Here is a 22399-nt window from a genome sequence, read left to right on the forward strand (position 1 = left end):
AAAAAAGAAAAAATCACAGGGTCAGAGTTGATCAGATCCCGAGGCTGAAAGACCTCGGAGAAGAGCAAACCCTTACACTTTCTTGACAAGGCAACAGGGAAGGTGAGTAATCTGCCTAAGGTTGCACAGCCTTGCAGAGCAGCCAGCTGGATCTGGTGGAGAAGGGGCCCACCACGCCCCGCCCTGTGGGTCTGGGAGGGGGGTACTCACGCACGCATTTGTCTGCGGGCCGAGGGGACAGGGCGCTCCCGTAGAAGCCTTCCTCACAGCTCTCACAGTGGGCACCTGTCGTGTTGTGTAGGCATCGCAGGCAGCGGCCGGACAGGGGGTCACAGTTGCCCACTGCGTTGGGGTCCACGTTCCCACTGCACTGACACAGCTGGCAAGGCTGGGGGGCCCCAGAGAGCCCCAGTGGGTCCCCAAAAAAGCCATCATCACAGATCTCACAGCGCCACCCTGGGAAAGGAGAAACCTTGTGTGATTGAGGAACCCAGTCCGCTGGGTCCATGAAGGGTGAGGCCGGGCATGAACCAAAGTAAGCTCCCTCAGGTCTCCTTGTGGAGCAGAGCAGGGGCTCTGGGGTCAGTCTGACCTGGGGCCAGGGCCCAGCTGGGCCATTAGCAGGCTGTGTGGTCTTAAGCAAGTCACTGTGCCTCTCTGAACTTGGGCTCCTTGTCTGCAGAGTGGGGACAATAATGGCAGCTACCTCAAAGGACTGTTGAGAAGGTTTGGTGAGATCACTTGTGCAAAGCACTTAGCACAGATCCTGGCACATGGTTGGTGCTCAACAGCAGTGGCTGTTATCACCCATTCACCATCACCACCCTCCTTGTCATCATGTCATCATGTCATCACCCACATTCTCATCATCATCACCATTCTCTTCATTAGCGCCCTGACCACCATCTTCATCATCATCATCATCATTGCCTTTGTCGACGTCACCTTCATCTTGATCATCTGTCATCATTACCATCCATCATCTTCATCATTATCATCTATCATCTCCATCATTATCATCCATCATCTTGGTCATCCATCACCTTCATCATCATCTTCCTTGTCTCCATCTTCAACATCACCGTCACCCTCCTCCTCACCCTTCTGTACCTCATTCTCTCCCCCATCTCCCTCCCTCAGCTGTGGTTGCTTTTTCGTTTGCGGTTTCTGACCCCTTTGCCTTTTCTGCTTCTCATGGTTTCTGAACTCCATTTGGACTGTTTATTTCATACTCCCACCTTGCTTCCTGGGTTTGATCTGGGGCTGCTGCTTCATCTTCCAGCCCCAGGGTTACTGTGAGTCTCAGAAAAGAAGGTGTGTGAGGAGGCTTTTGGAGGGTCATGGCCTGGGAGATTCACTCTGAACACAGACGGGGCATAAAAGGACACACTTGGACTATGTGGTTTATGCAGTGTCAGTTCATTCTTGGTAAGTACACCTACCTCTCTGTGTGTATCTGCATGAGACAGACGACTGGGGGGACTCTGGGGGTGGCAGGATGACGGGCATCTTAAGTCGTCTTCTTGCTTGTATGCACATTCACGTTCCTCTTTACACGTTTACAAACAGTTGACATTGTTACCATGAGTATTACTAACTTTATAACTTAAAAAAGAGCTACTGTCATGGTGAAAGATAGTTGTGGGCTCCCTGCATCCTCAAAGTTCATTGGTCCAGTTGAAATCAAGTTAATGCGACTAAAGGCAGGCAACCTTGAACGTGGAGAGGAGGAATACTAAGGAAGAGATGAAAAAAAAAGAGAGAAAAGGAAGGCAAAGAAAAATCTGAATGGAGTTTGAGGTAGAGGCTAGTGTCTGGCTTTGAGACTCTGAAATAGAAAGGAAGTAAGAGGGGCGAATTCAATGATTAGGACTCCATGCTTTCACTGCGGAGGGCCTGGGTTCAATCCCTGGTCAGGGAACTAAGATCCCACAAGCTGTGCAGCGCGGCCAAAAAAAAAAAAAGTAAGACGGGCAAGGGGGAGATTGAAGCTGGTGATGAAGAATGTGGTCCCCATAGTTAACCTGCCATCCACTTGGGACCAGGTGAGGACAGCTCCCAGGTAGGAGGCAGCTGCAAGGGTTCAGGATGGTAGACAAGTGAGGCAGGCAGGGATCAGGGCTTGACCCTGGTCAGTTCCGGCTCAGACTGTCTGGGTGAGGGCTTTGGCGGGACCTGAAGGATGCTGGTGTGATAAAGACAGGAACTGGTACAAAGCCCCAGGGCCTAACGTCGACCCCAGGGAGCCTTCCCAGGGTTCCCTCTGTGGACAGCAGTGGCTTGCTCCCCAAAAATCCTCCCTTGGGTACCTTCTCTAAGTGTCTACCCTCTCACTGAATGGGATCCCCTCATGTTGCAGACCAGAGGAAGCCACAGGTAGGGAGCCAGAAAATGTGGGGAAGTTTATGGAAACAAAGGGGCATCATGATGGCAGGGGGCAGGGTCCTGTGGTGGGACCTCACTCCCTCAGTTCTTGGGACCCCTGCTCTGGGGCATCTCCCCAGTCCTGCTAGCCATCAGGGAGCTGCTTTCAGAGTGGTCTCAACAAAGCAGGCATCTGACAGGACCAAGATAATGGGCTGTCCTGATGCAGCCACAGGTACTAGATGTAGAACCAGATGTCTGGGAACCTTGGAACATTATGCCAAGTGAAACAAGCCAGACACAGGGCTTCCCTGGTGGCGCAGTGGTTAAGAATCGCCTGCCAATGCAGGGGACACGGGTTCGAGCCCTGGTCCGGGAAGATTCCACATGTCTTGGAGCAACTAAGCCCGTGCGACACAACTACTGAGCCTGTGCTCTAGAGCCTGCGAGCCACAACTACTGAGCCCACGTGCCACAACTACTGAGGTCCGCGCACCTGGAGCCCGTGCTCTGCATCAAGAGAAGCCACGGCAATGAGAAGCCCGTGCACCGCGATGAAGAGTAGCCCCCGCTCGCCGCAACTAGAGAAAGCCCGCACGCAGCAACAAAGACCCAATGCAGCAAGGAAGGAAGGAAGGAAGGAAGGAAGGAAGAAACAAAGAAGCTAGACATAAAAGGACAAATGCTGTCTGAGTCCACTTACATGAGGTACCCAGAATAGTCAAATTCAGAGACAGAAACTAGAACGGTGGATGGCAGGGGCTGTGAGGAGGGAGAACTGTTAAACAATAATTTAATGGGTGTGAAGTTTCTATTTAGGACGATGAAGAAAAATTCCGTGGATGGATGGTGGTGATGGCTACACAACGTTGTAAATGTACTTAAGGCCAGTGAGCTGTACACTTAAAAATGGTTAAAATGGCAAATTTTATGTTATGCGTATTTGCCAAAATTTAAAAAAAATCAATACTGGCATATACTGAAAAACCATTGAACTGTACACTTTAAATGGGTGAATCATAGCGTATGTGAATAATATCTCAATAAAGCTGTTTTTTTTTTTTTAGAAAAATCAGATGTCTAGGATGACTCTGAGTCCCGGAGTGCGAATGAGGAACAGGGAGAGAGCTGGGGATGGGGACACTTCCGCTTCACACATTATCTGGTGACAGTTTAAAATTTTATTTATTTATTTGATGCACCACGTGGCTTGCGGGATCTTAGTTCCCCGAACAGGGATTGAACCCAGGCCCACGGCAGTGAAAGCACTGCGTCCTAACCACTGGATTGTCAGGGAATTCCCATGACGACATTTTTTTAAAGCTGAAAGTTCAATCAGAGGTTTTCCACCTTAACTATGGGGGAAAATTGATAGGAATATGGATTCCTGAGCTCTGTCTTAAGCTACTAAACCAGGCTCTGTGGGGCCAGGACCGGACATGAGGATTTCCAAAATCCCACGTGGTATGTTCAGTGGCCCAAGTTCTGACGGGAACCCATTCATCCCGGGCTCCTGGCTATGGGGCTACGAGACTCAGTGTCCCCAGAGGTCAGGCCTGTCACCCCTAAGCTGGGCCCTCCGTCATCTGTCCCACTCCAGACCCAGGACTCACTCCTGGAGGCCGGGCAGAGGCAGGGGCCCCAGGGCATGAGCCACTCACCTCTCTGGCCCGGGGGGCAGTGGGTACACACCACCTCTCTGCTCTCTGGGATGGTCATGCAGGCCGACTGTCCAGGGCACGGACAGGGCTGGCAGGCATCGGCTCGGCCTGTGAAGGGGTTGCCGTAGAAACCTGGCGAGCAGCGCTCACAGGATGGGCCCTCGGTGTGGTGGCCGCATAGGCAGATCCCTGAGGGGCAAGACGAGCGCCTGGTCACCACTGCCTGAGCCCAGACGCTCCAGAGACAGCAGGCAGGCTTCTGGCCGTGGGGGTCACAGAGCACGTCCCAGGCAGAAAAGGGGTGGGAACACTTCCAAGGTGGAGGCAGCCTAGCCCAGGGATGAAGTGTCCACCCCAGGTTCACATCCACCACTTACTGACCGTGTGAACCTGGGCACCCCTGTGCCTCAACGTCCTCACCTGCAAAATGGGCATAAATGGCTCTGACCTCAAAAGGTTTTCATCAGGATTCAATGAGGCCACGCAGTCAAAGTGCCCTGCACAGTCTCTTGCACACAATTATTACTGTCGTCATTATTATTTTGTATTCCAAAACCTGTAACCGAACCAGCTGACGATACAGCTAGCATTTGCTGTCAGTTTTCCTTTTCCTCTTCCTCTGTGTCCTCTTTATCTTTTTAATTGAAGCCTCCGTGTCCTCTTAACTTCAGGGACAGTGACACAGATCCAGGATTCTGGCCTTGACATGAGGCTCCCATCTAGGGGGTCTATGGGTTTCCAGAGGCTTCCTGGTCTCACAGAACAGAACCCCCGTCTCTGCCCACTGGTTTCTAATGAAGGGGATTCTGCAAACCCCTTTCTCCAGCCCCACAGCATCTGGAGTCTTCTCAGAGCCACTGCCAGGGACTAAGGGAGGAGCCTGGCCGAGAAGGGGATAAGCAAGACCAGCACTTCCCAGAGGCCCCCGGCAGCACCCAGCAGGGACTGAGGTGAACAGGAGGAGAGGGGACGCAGGGCGGACAAGCGGAGCAGGGGTGGCATCCAGGGGGAGCTGTCACACCTGCCCTGCTTTCTTGGCCCAGCACCCACATGCTCACTACTCCTCCTCCCATCCAGGGTGGACAGCAGTGGCTGCTGCGCCCATTTTACAGATGAGGACTCGCCCACATGGAGCTGGAAGTCATGCCAAGGCGAGGGGCTCTGAGGGATGACAAACTAGTCCCATCTCATGAGACAACTCTCCTGGAGCACTGCATAGAAGGACTATGAGGTCTCATCTGGCTCGATTAGTGATGCCTGCCGTGGGCACAAGAAGCGGGGAGACCCCTCATGTTGCCGGTGCATGCCCATCTTGGCTGGCCCGTTCATTCCCAGGTTACTGTGCTTTGTCAGCTGAGAAAAGGCATTCCCTTTTCAGAGACCCCAGCAGCTCCAGGAGAGCAGCAGGGCGCTGACCCTCCCACCTCCTGTGTGAGGGACCAGCGTCCAGCCCCTGTCGGGCATCTCCTGCCCAGTGACTGCGGGCGAGGTCTTTCCCCAGGTTTCCTCTGCTACAAGTGGGGATGAATAGCTGGTACTGAACTTGTGGGAGGAGTAGCTCTGCCACCTATTGGCCGTGCAGCCTCCCTGCACCTTAGGTCCTTCATGTGTAAGATGGGACAGGAATGGTCCCGGCACCGCCAGGGGTTTTTGCAGGATTCAATGACATAGCATATAAAAAGGTGTCTAGCACTTGGAGGGACTCGAGGTTACCATTTTATCGGTATTGTTTTTCGCGATCACTTACATGCTCATAGCTGACCCCGTGCAGGTCAGTACTCATCTCGCTGTTTTGTGTGCCCAGGTGGCCTTGCGGGGGTGGGGGGGATGCAGGGAGACTCACCTGTGTTGGGGTCACAGGTGCCATGCTGGTTACAGGTGCAGGGAACACAGCTGGCATAGGGACCCCCCAGTGGTGTCTCCCTCTTGTATCCCAGAGCACAGGACTCACAGAACTGGCCCGTGTAGCCCCTGGGACACGAGCAAGTCTCCACCCAGGAGGCTGGCGGGGAGAGTCCCCGCCGGGCCGACGTGAGCCGGACCTCAGTCAGGAATACTGGGCCTGCAGATCGAGGAGAGAGAGAAGGAGAGAGTTCCACGCACATGTTTCTCCCCCAAACCTTCCTATTCACATATGTAAAAGGCAAAGGGTTATTGGCCCACGTATACAGAGGCAGTCCATGGATCACTTATAATTTTTAAAAAACAGACCAAGGGCAAAGGAAAAAATAGGTAATTTTCAGAAGGAGAAATAGATATGGCTGGGAATTTTCCAGAAAGACATTCACTCTCACTGGTTATTAAAGATATGTACATTTAAAGACTGCTATCGGGCTTCCCTGGTGGCACAGTGGTTGAGAGTCCACCTGCCGATGCAGGGGACACGGGTTCGTGCCCCGGTCCGGGAAGATCCCGTATGCCGCGAAGCGGTTAGGCCCGTGAGCCATGACCACTGAGCCTGCGCGTCCAGAGCCTGTGCTCCGCAATGGGAGAGGCCACAGCGGTGAGAGGCCCGCGTACCGCAAAAAAAATAATAAAGACTGCTATCATTCAGGACCCTCAGATTGGTGAGCATGTTACAGTCAGTGACAGTGGAGGATGTGGGTGTGGGGAACTCAGGCACGGGACGGTGGGAATACAAATTAGGAGGTCCTGCTCCTAGTAACAGGGGAGTAGCTCCTCTCAGACCAACCTTCCCACAGAAAACAACTAGCAACTTGGGACAAAATATAAAAACTCTCTGTAAACACTGGAGGAAAACCAGAGCAGGTAAATAGGGGAGGACAGTGGACACCTGTCATCAGAATATAGACTGGTACAGCCTTGCTGAAGCAAAATTTGATAGCATGTGTCAAAATGTACACTCTTTGACCTAACATTTCCATTTTGAGGAATGTGTCCTAAAGACACACTTGCACGAGGATAAAAGACCTTTACACGAAGGTGTTCCCTGCAGCGCTGTTGGCAATGGTGAAAAGCTGGAAACCACTTCAATACGTATGAGTAGGGGGGTGGGTAAGACTTTATGGGGCGTCTCTACCACAGAGTGATATGCGGTGGACGTGCAGAGCCAGCCTTTTCTACGTGTAAGGCAAGTAGCAACCTCCAGGATGCACCGTTAGCTGAAAAAAGCGAGTGGCAGACCACTATACTGTGGGATCACATTTCTGTATTAAAAAAATACAAATGTAAGTACATGCACACAGAAAGGTCTGGAGTGATACACCCCGGAACGTTATCAGTGGGCAGAGGAGGTTTGGGGGGTGGGGTGAGATGAGTGTCAATATGTCCACGTGCGTGTCCAGTTCACCCCCAGCACGGGCCTGGCCTAAGTAGGTGCTTTGTAAACATCTGTTAACTGACGGCTGAGTGAGTGACAGAAGGAAGTTCTGGAAGCTGCTGGAAAGAGTAAAAATGAAATTCCTGCAAGGGGGGGTCTGGGGAGCAGGGAGTACTGGCAAGGATGATGGGGGTGAAGGCAATTAAACCACAGCCCCAAAGAGGAGGAGGGTCTGGGGCTGGAGGGGGCTGGGTTACAACCCCCAAGCCTTGGACTCAAGGGCGCCCCAGGAAAGGCTGGCCATCTAAGCCAGGGGTTCCCAAAAGGAGCAAATCACCCTCCTAGAAGCAGGGACTGGAATTCATACGGTTATTTTAAAATATCATTTACTTTCCTTTTATTTATTCTGTGTACTACAGTTAGAATATTATACTGTTTTTTAAAAATTGTGTCTAGGTTATAATATCTGTGAATTTCATTTCCAGATAGTAAAAGGGGTGCTATATATGAAAGATCTGTTCTAAAAAGGGGCATGGAGGATCCCTGGTCTAGGCACGTACAGGCACGGGGTGGGGAGAGGAGAAAGTACATTAAGGAAAAAGGGGGGAACCAGGAACAGTCAGAGGACCATCAGGGCAATCACCCAGTGACCAGGATGGGAGGTGCTAGAGGTCCCGACTGAAGTGATGACTTCGCTGGCTGGTTCAGAGGGTTTAGAAACCAGGCTTTCTCTAGGTGCAACACCTCTGATCACCAGCAGGGGGAAGTGATACCCTGGGAACCCTGGCCTGGCCCCTGCGGCCAGCACCAACCTAGGGCCCTCTAGGGTGCAGCCTCCTGGCAGCGGGGGACTCTGCCATGGTGCGACCACGCCAGGCTCTTGGCTGCCTCGTGGCCAAGCACCTGTCCCTTAGAGCTGTCCATCCTCAGGCCCCTCACCTGTCCAGCCCCTGCTTCTGCTCAGCATCCCCTCCAGCTGCCCTTACTGGTTACATGAACTTGGGCAAGCGTCCCAACCTCTCTGAGCCTCAGACTCCTTCGTGGTAGAGCGGGGACGATGATCGCCTGCTGTGAGGACTCAGCAAGGCTATGCACGAAAGAGCCCGGGGGCCTAGCTGGTTTGGGGGCTGGGGGTGTCCCTAACTCACCGGCAGGGCTGGCACTGTGGCCACTGGCCTGGATGCGCAGAGCAGTCAGATTGGTGAGCAGCTGCTGGACGTGGAAGGGCGGCAGCGGAGGGTCCACGTCCTCGGAGGTCTCTTGCAACCTGGCAGGGGGACGGGGTCAAAGCAGAACGTGAGGCCCGGGGCAGGTGGTGTCAGGAATCCTCCAGCAGGAGTGGGGAGGGTGGGAGCCCCCAGACCCCAGGGAACCAGGTGTGCCTGGACCTCAGGGACCACCCCGACTGCTCGACCCCATCTCTCAGGACAGAGCGGGACACTTACAGGAACTTGAGCTGTACCTCCCCTGGCTGCCTGGTGTCCAGGGGGCTGGGCGAGCTGGAGTGCCGCAGAGTCAAGGTCAGACCCGCCCCTTCCAGCCTCAGCCTCGCAGGGATGGGGGAGCCCCTGGGGGGGGCCCGGATTGTCAGTGTGAGGGGCTGCCCATAGCTGAACCGCTGGTCTCCCAGGAACTTCTCTAAAGACAAGACAGGGCAGCTTTGACGGTCTTCAATTAATTAGCTGGATTTTAAATGTCTACAATGATTTTATTGCCAATTAAACCTTCGAAAGATAAAACTACAAAATCAAAGGGTCCCTGCTCAGAAGACGCTGAGGGTGGCCCATTCATACCTCCGCAGACAGGGCTGGCTTCCTGGGCATGTGACCCTGGCAGTTACCTGGGGCCCCACGCCTGGCTTAACGCTCTGCTGTCCCTATCTTGACACTCTTAAGACTTTTATTTTGGAACTTGGGTTTTGTAAGTGTAGTGTCGTGGGACAAGGGAGTCTGTACAGGAGCAGAGGAGAAACTCACAGTACGCAAGGCCTGCCCGTGCACACGGCGCTCATGGCGCCCAACCCCGTGAGCTCAGAATCCCTGGGGAGCCGCATCCACGGCATTTAGTGAGGCTCAGAGCGAGTACCAGGCAAGCGTGCTACACGTGTGACTAAGCAGGGGCACTGACAGCCCCCAAGGGCCACACTTCCCATGGGAATCGGAACTTGCTTCCAGCGGGAAGAAGGCAGACGCATAAAGGACCGAGGGGCCCTGTCATAGCCCGTCTTATTTGGTCATTTCTCTGTATTAGCCAAGTGCTTCGGCAGAAGATCATGACACAGAAGGAAAGGGACCAAGAGACACCCCATCCTTCCTCCCTTCAGGCCTTCCGTACTCACGAGAGTGTTTGTTGAATGTGTGCGTAAAAAGAAGTGAAATCAAAACGGTTGAGTTCGCCCACCACCTGCCCTGCCCACTGTAGTGTGCCCAGCACACCCAGCAGAGAACCCAGCAAACACTTGAGCGAATAACTCCTTCTTAAATCCGTTGACAAAGCAACGAGGGAACAGAGCGTGTTTTCTGCTCTCAGGCTTCTGAACTTGGAACACCTGCCCCAGGAGGGGACCCGAGGACCCCATGGTCTTTGTTTCCTGGCTGCAGGGCACATGGGTGCTGCATCCTCAGACGTCTGTGTGCCCCTCTCTAGCCCCTCTCGCAGAGAGAGGGAACGGGCAGGACTGGGTGAAGGGAGCCAGTGGACCCCATATCTGGCCACAGTGGAGCTAAGAATGGGCTCCAGGCTCCTGGTCTGATACAGTTTCCAGGAGACCAAAGCTGCCCAGTTGGTGGGGAGTGGTTCAGAATAATCTAGAACTTCTTGCTTCTACAGGAATACCATGGTCCCGGGCATGGGGGTGCGGTGGCCTGGTGGGATGAGATGCTGATGAGAAACGCGCAGGGACTGTCTGGGGTGCGACAGTGGCCTGAGGGAGCCCTGGGTGGCAAGGCTGTGATGAGGAAGCAGAGGCTGCGGGGCACGTGGTCAGAGGAAAATGGCCCCCCAAAGTGTCCAGGTCCTGATCCCCGAAATCTGTGAATATGTTATGCTGCGCGGCTGGAGCAGTTAAGGTTGTTAATCAGCCGGACCTCAAGTAGAGAGATTATTTTAGATTATCCAGCGGGGCCCAACGTAATCACAAGGGGCCTTCAGAGATGGGAGAGGAAGGCAAAAGAGGCGGTGTCAGGAAGATGCAACGTGAGAAAGATCTGACCGGCTTTGGAGGAGGAGGAAGGGGCCACGAGCAGAGGGATGCAGGCCACCTCGAGAAGCTGGAAAAGGCCAGGCAACGGATTCTCCCCCGGCGCCTCCCCCAGAAAGAGCCCAGCCCAGCCGACACCTTGACTTCAGCCCAGAAAGACCCGTTTTCAACTCCCGACCTCTAGAACACTAAGAGAATACATCTGCGTTGCTTTTAGCCACTAAGTTGGTGGTGATCTGCGACAGCAGCCACAGGAAATGGACGCGGGCAGCCCTGCCCCTGCCTGTGGAGGCAGGTACCTGGTGCTGTGAGCTCCTCCTTGCCCTCTGGGTCCAGGAGAAGCCCTCTCGGGCTCCACTGTGCAGGATGTTCTGGGCCCTCCATGCTTCTGGTCCGCCAGCCCTCGGCTCCTGGACAGCAAACACACGCACAGAGCCCCTATGAGGTGAGGCCCTGGAGGGTGGCCTCTGCCCCCTCCCACTTCACACCCTTTCCCGGGTCCCAAGGACGACCCCCAGAGGCCTGAGTGCAGCCTGAAACACCAGGACCCAGGGAGGGGAGAGACTGTTCTAGAGACAGGCCGGGGGGGATGAGAGCCAGCTGGTGCCAGCAAACGCTCGGTGCCCAGAGCCAGGCAGCTCGGAACCCCATTCCAGATCAGGATGGGGGTCTTGGGGTGGGAGGTGGCTCCAGGAGGAGCTGGGAGGCTCAGAGACCCGGCTCTGTTGGGGCACAGTCAGACCTCCGGGCCTGCCCTGCCCCTTCAGTGGGCTTTTTTCTTTTTTAAAAAATGTATTTATCTATTTGGCTGCGCTGGGTCTTAACTGTGGCGCACTGGACCTTTAGTTGCAGCATGTAGGCTCTGAGTTGCAGCATGCAGGATCTAGTTCCCTGACTAGGGATCGAACCTGGGCCCCCTGCATTGGGAGCATGGAGTCTTAAGCACTGGACCACCAGGGAAGTCCCCTTCGCTGGGCTTTGAGCACATGATGACATGAGGACAGCCCGGAGACCCCACTGTGGGCAGTCTCTAACGAGACTGGACTAGACCTTGTCTTCAGGTCTTCAGAGGATTTCCTCGCCCGTGACCTCACCACCCCGTCCTTCCAGGTATGCGTGCCACGAGCCCCACTGCACCCAGGGAGGCCACCTGGTTAGGAAGTGGCCAGGTCAGGGTGGGAGCCCAGTCCCAGTTCAGTCCACCCTCCCTCTGGTGATGGCAGTACACCAGGCACAGTCGGGCACAGAGCAAGTGACCTCCAGAGGGTGCTCTCCAGGGGGGCAGCTGGAGAATATGGTGGAGGCCCAACACCTGGGGCACCCAAGGGGTGAGGAGGGAGGGATGAAGAAACAGAAAGAGGTCAGAAAGGGGAAGTCCGGGGCTCCTCCGTGCTAGACTAGGCTCTGCCCCTTTGCTGGCTGTGTGACCCTGGGCAAGTTACTTAACCTCTCTGAAGCCGGTTAGTGCCTCATCTGCAAAATGGAGGCAATGAGGTACTGTGGTCCCGGTAGCAGTTCTCAAGTTGGTTTGAATATCCTGGGAGATCCCTAAGGCTCTTTCAGGGGGTCCATGGCATCAAACTATCTTCTAAATAACATTAAAATGCTATTTGCGTTTTTCATTCTCTTTCTTACAGTGAGAATTTTCCAGAAGCTACAGGATGTGTGATATCACAACAGACTAAATGGCAGAAGCCGTGGTAAGAATCAGCTGACTTCTATTAAGCCAGACCTTAAAGAGATGTGCAAAAATGTAAAACGGGTAGCACTCTTCTCAAAGTTTTTTGTCTTTTAAAAAGAGCGTTATTTTTCACAGGCAGAAGTTATATTTTGTTATAAGTTTACTACGGTCATCCGTAAATGAATTAATACACAGATATTTAAAAACTACTGTTTTAATTTCTAATACAGAAAATATCCGTATAAACAACCCACCTTAACAAAAGGACTTTGAGGTTCTCTCTAATTTTCAAGCACATGAAGGGATCCAGAGATCAAAACGTTTGAGAACTGCTGGCCGAGGGTGTTAGTGAGATCACGTGAGATGCTGAGACTGAAGGGCCAAACCCAGGGCTTGGCTCCAAGTGAGGAGGATCGTGATGTTATTCTAGGATCTATAAAATGAGTCCCTTCTGACGCTGACATCCTGGACTACAGCCCAAGTGACCACAAGGCGGTCCCCATTCCAAGCCCCGCTCCGTCCTGCTTTCTGCGTGGTGTCCAGCAGAGGGCGCACTGCTCCCCTGCATCTGGGGCGCCCCAGAGCCAGCCCTGAGGTTCTAGCTCCCTGGGGGAGATGCGGGGTTGGGGAGACTCAGTGGGCATGGCAGGGACCCACGCAGGCCATGATTTAATGCAGAGTTCTGAGCTCCACTGCTTTCCCGCTCCAAATATCCACCTGGAGCTGGGGACCCAGGTCCCCACAGCACCCCTGGACCTAGAGAGAAGACCTGCACAGCAGTGAACAGCAAAACTCGGGAGCTGATGAACCCAAGGTGCCAACAACTAAGTTACGTGACCTTCCTTTTCTGGGCCTCAGGTGCCTCATCTGTAAAATGGGGATGAGAATACCTACCTGCCAGGGAATCCAGGAGGTTCCATGGACATAACGAGCTCAGCATGGTGCCTAGCATATAGCAGGTGCTCAAAAATGGAGGCCAGGGGATTGAGCCCGGATCCCCAGCACTAGGGGGCCAAGGAGCAACTGGAAATTCCCCCACAGGCTCCAAAGGCTGCCAGGTGCCCACCCCCCACCCCTGCTGGCGGCTGAGGAAGACGGCAGCGGTCAGGAGGGAGCCGAGGGATGCAGGTAGGTGCTGGGGGTACTGAAGGACCCCGAGGCGCACGGCCGGTGTGTGGGCCTGCGGGAGACGCCCGGGCTGGGGCCCGAGGCTGCCCCCTCCTTTCCACACCCACCCATACCACCATCGCAGGATCCCCCCAGAGCAGGACCCAGGACCGCCCGTCCCAGCTGCGCTCGGAGGTGGCTGCAGGGCGGGCACTTCTTACCCCGGCGGAAGTCGGAGAGGATGTGGTGCTCCCGGAAGTGGGCAGCGGCCGCACATGCCCTGGAGTGGCCGTAGCAGAAGCAGCTGCTGCAGCCGGCTGGGCTGTGGGACTGCAGGCTAAATGTGCCCGGGCGACATCTGCAATGGAGGCGGACATGCCCACGGGGGCCAGATGAATTGGCTACATTCGGGGGATCCCAGCTAGACTAACCGGGGCCCAGAATCACCGGGGAAAGTTGTTTTAATTTCAGATTTACAGAAGAGTTGCAAAGATTGTAGACACGAGTTCCCATGGCCTCTTCACCCAGCTTTTCCTAATGTTAACATCTGCCATTACCAGGGTACGTTTATTAAAGCCAAGAAGTTAACACTGATTAACGTTATTTCCTAAACCCCAGATTTTATTAGGATTTCTCTCCCTTTTCCACAAAGGTCCGTTTTCTGCTCCAGGAGCCCATCCAGGACATGACATTGCATTTAACGGTATCCTTAATCTCATCTGTAACAGCTTCTCGGTCTTTCCTGGACACTCTTGACAGTACTGGTCAGATATTTTGTAGAATGTCCACCATTTGGGTTTGTCTGGTGTTTTTCAAGATTAGACTGGGGCTGTGGGTTTGGGGAAGAAATAGAGGCGAAGTGCCCGTTTTCTCACATCATATCAGGGTAAACGATACCTGTGTGATGTCACTGGTAATGTATGACATCTCTGGTCATGTATGACATCACTGGTGAAGTTAACCTTCACCATTTAGTTAAGGTGCTGCCTGCCGGGTTTCTTTTCTTTCTTTCTTTTTTTTAATATTTATTTGGCTGCGCCAGGTCTCAGTTGCAGCACACAGGATCTTCGTTGCCACGTGCGTGATTTTTAGTTGCTGCACGCGAACTCTTAGTTGTGGCATGTGGGATCTAGTTCCCTGACCAGGGATTGAACCCGGGCCCCCTGCATTGGGAGTGCGGAGTCTTAACCACTGGACCACCAGGGAAGGCCCTGCCAGGTTTCTCCACTGCAAAACTGCCATATTCCAGCCGTCAAAAAAAGTCACTAAATCTAGCCCAGGGGCAAGGGGAAGGGAATTAAGCTCCACCTCTGGGAGGGGGGCAGTAATCAAAGAACCTATGGTGAAAGCACCACAGTAATTAGTAAATATTGTGAGGGAGATATTTGGGGGCCATGCAAATATCCTGTTTCTCCCTCAAGTTCTGCCCACGAATGTCAGCATTCATCAGCGGCTCTGGCCTACAGCGATCGTTACTCTGATATTGTAACAGTACTTTAATATTTCCCTCATCCCTTCTCCATTTCTAATGTGGAATTCTTCTGCCAGGAAGAGTTGTCCCTTCATCCCCCTGTATTTATTTATTCACTCATCTATTTATATCAGTGTGGACTCGTGGATGTTTATTTTATACTTTGGGTTATAATCCGATATTGTTGTTATTTATTTTGTTCCAGCTCTGGGAACTCTTTCAGGTTGGCGCTCATGTCCGTTTGACACGGGCCCCCATCCTGGTTTGGGGTTTTCTGGGTTTGTCTTTGTCTGGTTTTGTTTTTAAGCACTTCCCTGCTTTCTACAAGATGCTTCGGGTCCATCCTGTGTTTTCCCCGCCCCAGTCCCAGAATCAGCCACTTCTCCCAGGAGCCCTGCAGAGGCCTTTTACAAACACATATTCCTGGTTTGCACCACGAGGGCTCCATTCGGGCCGACCCAGGTGGAGGAATCCAATTCATAAGAAGATGCCAATTACCCCAAAGCTGGGCCAGCTCCAACGAACACATCTCACCAGCACCCCCCATCTCACAAACAGGTAAAGTGAGGCTCAGAGGCAGACCTCCTCAAGGTACAAGGCAGTGGAGTAGAGCTAGTGGGATCTAGTCCCCCAACTCCACTCTGTCTCTTCAGCTTGAGGGGTCTTGGGGGAGGAAGACCCAGCAGGGAGTCCACCTCCCACCCCAGGACCCACAGGCCCCGCGTGGACAAGGTGAGAGTCAAGGCCGGGCTTCTTCCTGAACCAGTAGAGGCCCAACACAGTCCGGCAAGGGTAGAGTCCACAATATACTGCCGTGTCAGGTTCCCATGGCCAGAGGATCAAAGAGGCCCTGGCACACCCCACGCTGGCTGCAAAGGCTTCAGAGGTTGGAGATGAAGCCAGGAAGAGGGGACAGAATGTGCCCAAGGACGTAAACGCACATTTGTCTGCCAGCCCGTTGCTGGGGCTAGGAGGCCCCCTAAACACATCAAGGAGGAAGGGCAGGGAAAAGTCCTTCTGCCTCTTCGAGCCTTAGAAGCTCCGCTTGTACCATGATAGGATGGCAAGGATGGCAAACAAGCTTGAATCTCAGCTCAACTGGTGGGAGCTTCTTGGAGCAGGACGTAGAGAAGGATTCTGAGGTTACAGTAGAGATCATGGTAAACTGCTGTGGTCCATTGGTGATGTCTGCCCTGGGTGTGAGATGGGAGGGTTGTGGTACGAGTACCATGTATCTGCTCTCCCTGGATTAGATGGTCTCTCCTATCCTTTCTAGCTCTTTCTTTTCAGGATTCTGAGATAGGGGGAAAAAGATGTATTTTCACAGCTTATGAACTCTCAGTGGTGGTGGTCAAAGTATAAATGGTATCGTAGTCTTTAGATAACTTCCCGGGTGTCAGATCCATGGTGCTCCAGGAAGGGTGCCAGGTGGTGGGGTTGCCCAAGTCCGGGAGGTTGATGGCCCCTGCTCCTCCCACCACCACTGAGGTCACTTCCAGCAGGCTTATTACTGGATCGGTTCACCCACCTGTCACACAGGTTGCCTTCCACATTCTCTTTGCAGGGACAGCGGCCACTGCGGGGATCACAGGTGCCCAGGCTGCCAGCGGGATTGCAGGTACAGGGTCTGCCAAAGAGAGAGGACAAGAGGAAAGCGTCCAACGAGCAACTCCAGCATGGGAATAGCCCACCCTCCTTGGAAGGAATCTCTCTATCCTTCCCCACGCCCGAGAGGAACAGGAGGCAGGCTGACCCAAGAGCCTGCCCCCTGGCTCTGCTGTTCCCACTGAGTGAAGGAAGTGACCCAACCACTCACCTGAACAGTGGTCCATCTGCCTACCCACCTGCTTATCCATCCACGCATTCATCCATCTGTGTATCCTTCCAACCACTGATCCATTTATTCATCCTTCCATCCTTCTATCCATCCCACCCACACACCTATTCACTTACCCATCCATGCATTTTCCATCCACCCACCCATCCATCGACCCATCCACCCATCCATCCCCCATCTGGTAAGACACGGTCCCTGTCCTCACAGAGCCTAGAGTCCAGTGAGGATGGACAGGCAAACAGGTAGATGCTGTACTTTGATACAAGCTATGGGAGAGAATGTACAAGAAGAGGCTGTGGCAGCACCAATGAGGTGTCTGGAGCGGGAACAGGGTGGGGAGTTGTACCTTGACTGAAAATTAAAGAATGAGTAGGACTTTGTTCAGACACAGGCCAGGGAGAGGCAGGGTGTTGAGGGAGAAGAGAATGCTCCAGGGTAGGAGAAGTGACATGTACAGAGGCCCAGAGGCCACAGAGACCCTGGGGAAGCATCCAGGTCCCCACCTAATGGCCAGTTTTATGCCTGAACGACTGAGTATTTTGAGAGAGATCTGAGACTCCCCAAACCTCCCCAATGGCATTTCCACGGCCTTTCAAATATACAAGGAGACTGATGCAATGAACCAAAGCCAAGATCATTTAATAGTACTTCTGAATTTATAAGGGCTTTATTTGTTTTGGTCATTGTGTATTTTCTCAATCAAGTGATAGTAAAGCGTTGGACCCTCTTCTGAGGTCCAGACCCCAGTAGCCCCTGCCCATCTCTGTCCCCCTGGATGCCCCACGAGCACTGCAGACTCAGCCTCTCCCCACCCTGTGCTCCCCTTGCCATGAATGGCCTCCCTTCGCCCAGGTGCCTGAAGCAGAACCCCAGGGGGTCAGCCTTCATCCCTTCCTCCTCTTCCGCCCCCGGGTAACCACCTGCTGCCAACTCTGCCTTCCGAGGGGCTTGGGACTCTCCCTCCTGCTTCCCATCATTCAGTCCAAATCTGCCACCGTGCGCCCTTGCTGGGTCATCTACACCCACTGTCCCCACCGCCCTCACCTGCAGCCGCCCTCACTGAGCGAGTGGAACCCGGGCAGGCAGCGGTCACACTTCCAGCCCGTCACCGTGGGCTTGCAGATGCAGGTGCCGGAGTCATTGCACTGGAGGTGCAGGGAGCCTGGGGAGGAAGGACACAGGGCAGCAGGAGCCCGTGGCGGTGGGCGAGGGTGGGGGCCGGGGCAGTGCGGCCCACTCACCTGCTGGGTGGCAGTCACAGGGCTGGCATGGCATCTGTGGCTTCCAGCGATAGAAGTTCTCCCGGCAGCGCTCACAGTGTGGCCCGGCTGTGTGGTCACGGCAGCGGAGGCAACGCCCACCATGGCCCGAGCTGCGGAAGAGCTCCCGGTCAAACATGCACTCCTCAGAGCGGCCGCTGCAGTTGCAAGCTGTGGGCAGGAGGCGGGGGAGGGTGTGTGAGAGAGGCCGCAGCACATGGCAGGAGGGGAGTATGGGCCGATCAGCTTCCTTGTGGTGAGTGAGCAGGCAGCTGGAGGAAGGGCAAGGATGGAGTTCAGGCCTGGCTTGATCAAGGATCTGGAGACCAGTCAATTGATCTTCCAAAACAGGACACTCTCGAGAACAAAGGGGGCACCATTAATAAATATACCCCCACACAGGACCCTCCCAGGCAAGCCAGGACGTACAGTCACCTGGTCATGGATCACAGACTGGCTACCTTCTCGAGTGGCAGCGTGGCTCCCTCCAAGATCTCCTGTGGATCCTCTGAGCCATAAAAGTATGTGAATCTGATCCCCAGTGACCATGAGGTCACTCAGAAGCATGGAAAATACAAGTCACCTTTCATTCACTCATAAATACGTTTTTTAAAAAACATCTTTACTGGAGTATAATTGCTTTACAATGGTGTGTTAGTTTCTGCTTTATAACAAAGTGAATCAGTTATACATATACATATGTTCCCATATCTCTTCCCTCTGCGTCTCCCTCCCTCCCACCCTGCCTATCCTACCCCTCTAGGTGGTCACAAAGCACCGAGCTGATCTCCCTGTGCTATGCGGCTGCTTCCCACTAGCTATCTATTTTACATTCGGTAGTACATATTAGTTCATACCACTCTCTCACTTCGTCCCAGCTTACTTTACCTACGTTTTTAAAATGTATGTACCAAAGGGACTTCCCTGGTGGTACAGTGGTTAAGAATCCGCCTGCCAATGCAGGGGACACGGGTTCGAGCCCTGGTCCGGGAAGATCCCATATGCGGCGGAGCAACTAAGCCCGTGCGCCACAACTACTGAGCCTGTGCTCTAGAGCTCACGAGCCACAACTGCTGAGCCCACGTGCCACAACTACTGAAGCCTGCACACCTAGAGCCCGTGCTCCACAACAAGAGAAGCCACCGCAATGAGAAGCCCTCGCGCAGCAACGAAGACCCAATGCCGCCAAAACTAAATAAATAAAAAAACAAAGTACATTCATGTTAAAAAAAAAAAGTATGTACCAAAGATCGGCTCCGTCTTGGCTCCCGTGGTGAGCCCAGCATGGTGTGGACCAGTGCCCGTACACATGGTCCCACTGTTTGATGGAGGTCAGATGCAGCAAGCAGGTGGATATCCTGCAGGTGAAGGGCTGTGATGGGAGAGGCAGGGAGGCTCCAGGAGGTGAAAGGAGGGCCCTACAGCTGCCTTCCTGGAGGAAGTCACAGCTAAGTGGGACCTGACGGGTGAGCAGGAAGGAAGTGTCCAGGCAAAGGAGGGGAGGAGAGGGAAGGGAGAGTCCCAGGCAGGAGGGGAGAGGATAGTTGTGGCACAGGCAGAGAAGCAAGGTTCACCCAGTGTGGCGTGGGAGGGTGGCATGTCATGTGATGGGCAGGGCAGAGGGTGGGGACGTTGTGCACTGTGCCGGGACAGGGAGGGGCGCAGGGGCAGTTATGAGGTCAAGGGGTCAGCCAGGGCTTGATCCAGGGAGGCTGGGCAGCCAGCCGTGGTCAGTGGACTTCACCTTGGAGCAAGGGGCTCCGTGGATGAATATCATTGCATCTGCACTTCAGATGTGAAGTGCCTTCAGCTGGGCGGCAGGCGGGGTATGGGGGCTGGGAGAGCAGGGAGGTGGGGGCTTCAGATGCCCAGAGGAGGGGTGACCGGCCGGACCACAGTGTCAGCCGTGTAGAAGGACACAGTCGGGTTGGGGGGATGTGAATGCGGCTCAGGGGCTGCCTGGACTGGGGAGCGCGAGGGGTCAGGCACGAAATGCAGGTTCCAGGCTGGGAGGAAGGAGATATGACCTCAGGGGTGAGGACCTGACGGGAGAAGCAATCTGGCCTTTTGTGTCCCCACCATGGAGAGAGCCCCAGACTCAGAACGGGTGAGCCAGCCAGCTTCCTTGACCCCGAGAGGACTTCCTGGTGGAGGCAGGCCAGCAAGGGCAGCAGGAACTCATTAGGGCCACAGTGGCCCCGGGAAGCTCCTGCAGACAGCATCCTGTTCCATGGAACAAGCCGTCCTCTCCCCACCCCAGCTCTACATGCCAGCAGCCCAGGAGCACAGTGGGTCCAGAGGCTGAGCCGTCAGGAGCGCCTGCACATGAAGACATGCCTCCTGCCAGCAGCAGAGCCAGCTGGAGTCTGGTGCCCAGTGACGACCAGCCACACATGGGAGCCCGGAGCAAGCCAGATGACTGTCGGAGGGCAGGGCTTGGGGACAGAGGGAAGCTGGAGGGGCACGCCAGGCTGGGAGGAGCCCCCCACCCCATGCGCGGCCCCCGTCCCTGGAAAAAGTATGATGGCAACATCCTCTCCAGCGTGTCTGTGAGGTTAGGCAGTGCCAGCCACGTCGCATGGGGGCCGGGGCAGCGAAGGGCTGCCTGGGGGCCTGCAGGAGAGGCTGGGTGGGCAGGTCAGCACCCCAGGACCTGGGGTGGCCTGGCTTTGATCGACAGCTGTGGTTGGAGCAGTTGACACAAAGGAACAAGTTGGGGGTCCTTCTCAGCCCTCCTACCACGCATGCCTCTACCTGGGGAGACTGGGTCTGAGGGGCTGCCTGGGGGGGTGAGGACGGAGGATCACGTGCCCCCTCCAGCCCTCCCCAGCTCCTCCTCATACCTGCACAGGATTTAGAGCCCCAAAAGCTGCGGCCAGGCCCCCCAGGAGCAGCCCCGCTGCCAGGGATGGGGAGTTTGTCTCCTGGCCTGCACCCCCGGCCTCCGGCCACCGAAGTCCCAGGACACTCACGCAGACACTCGCTGGCCGCCTCGGCTGTGCCCCGGGCCCACGGGCGGTCCTGGAAGAAGGGCAGGCAGCGCTCGCAGTCCGTGCCCACAGTGTTGTGCTGGCATCGGCAGACCAGCCGGCCCTCCTCGTTGGGGCCACACTCGCTGGCGTGCCCGTTGCACTTGCACCTGGGAAAAGAACATGGGGGTGGGGGGTGTCCGGAAGCTGGGGAGGTGCCGGCGGAGAAGGGCTTCATCACCAGGGAGCCCCGCCTTCGGGTGAGCCCCTCATTCTACGGCTCAGCTACGGAGCTTTACTGAACTCCTGCTACGTGCCCGGGGCAACAGTAACGGAACCCACCGCGCTGGGCTGTTCTGAGCTCTGTACACGTGTCAACCCATAGCATCTTCACAAGCCCACTGTGATCCCCATTTAACAGACGGAGGAACCGAGGCACAGAGAGGCTGCCCGAGGCCACACGTTAGTAACGGTCAAGTTCTCGATGCTGCCACTGAAAGCACCACACCCAGGGGCCGAGGGGGGACCCGGGAAGAAGTCATCTCAGTCTCCTGGCTAGAGGGCGGGCCAGCTCTCAGGGCAGGGGGTGGGAGGTGCAGGCAGCCAGGGAGGCGCCTCATGCCCCCTCCTTCGTGTCTAAAGGGATGAGAAGGAGATTGTGCCTTACACAGGACGGCCCCCAGCTCATCTCAAGTCCCCAGTGAGCCTGTATCTTTGAAGGCAGCCCTGGGCCTGCCCCACCCCCGCTCCTGCGGAGTCAGACAGGCGGAATCAGGCAGGAACGACGGTGCTCAGGGGGCCACACAGCGTGCTCGGCTCAGCCTGACCCGGTGGGGTCATCACCCCCCTCTCAGGGGGCCAGACTGAGGCACATGGAGGATGGCCAGGGCTCCCAGCTCCCAGCCTTCCTCTGTAGCGGCCCCCAACAGAGCAATCAGCTCACATCATGTCTCTGAGTTTCACCACTGCAGCAGGAGGGGCCATAACTAGCCACGTTGCACAGATGAGGAAACTGAGGCTCAGACCATGAGGTGACGAATGCTACGCGGCAGAGCTAGAATCTGAACCCCGTCCTCTCCTACTCCACGCAGACCCTGGGCTCCTAGACACTCCTCTACGGCCACCTGGTGTCTCCCCATAAGCTCTGCTCCACGCTCTGTCCCAAGTGGATGTTGAAGAACCTCTGGCCACTGCCAGTACCCATGGTACTGGGGACACAGGGCTTGGGAAGGTCACAGAGCACTGTTTCCTTGCCTGGCCTCCCTGGGAGCTCAGGGTAGGCAGCTAATGCCCAGAACTTCCGGCAGGGGTGAGGCGGGCACCAGGCAGTCTTGGGACAAGGGACCACCCACGGCCCCAAGGGGATGTTGCCAACACTCCCTCCTCCACGAAGCCCTCTGATCCCAAGGGAAAGAGTGAAAGTCCTACAGGCCACTGTGGGACACAGGCTGCCGGGACACTGCCCCCCAGCCGGCTGCTGGCCTGCGGGTGGTCCAGCTCTGGCAGCTGGGGCCCGGATGTTCTCTGTCCTGAAGCCCCCTGACGGCAGACGCCGCAGCTCACCGCCATCC

General features: G+C 55.1%; 1 protein-coding gene across 1 annotated transcript in view; it reads right to left on the bottom strand.

The window, feature by feature from the left end:
- The window catches only part of LAMC3 (laminin subunit gamma 3), a 59686-nt gene that overhangs the window by 17619 nt on the left and 19668 nt on the right, over positions 1-22399 (bottom strand). Inside the window, exons 4-15 of the mRNA XM_060013275.1 lie at positions 20832-20998; positions 17842-18030; positions 17645-17762; positions 16292-16390; positions 13514-13650; positions 13080-13130; positions 10804-10914; positions 8751-8943; positions 8454-8572; positions 5869-6087; positions 4026-4214; positions 211-456 (exon numbers count right to left, since the gene is read on the bottom strand). Of these exons, the coding sequence (XP_059869258.1) occupies positions 211-456; positions 4026-4214; positions 5869-6087; positions 8454-8572; positions 8751-8943; positions 10804-10914; positions 13080-13130; positions 13514-13650; positions 16292-16390; positions 17645-17762; positions 17842-18030; positions 20832-20998 (1838 nt within the window). The remainder of the gene's footprint in view (positions 1-210; positions 457-4025; positions 4215-5868; positions 6088-8453; positions 8573-8750; positions 8944-10803; positions 10915-13079; positions 13131-13513; positions 13651-16291; positions 16391-17644; positions 17763-17841; positions 18031-20831; positions 20999-22399) is intronic.

This window comes from Delphinus delphis, chromosome 6 (genome assembly GCF_949987515.2).
Source record: "Delphinus delphis chromosome 6, mDelDel1.2, whole genome shotgun sequence".
In the NCBI taxonomy this organism is placed as follows: domain Eukaryota; kingdom Metazoa; phylum Chordata; class Mammalia; order Artiodactyla; family Delphinidae; genus Delphinus; species Delphinus delphis.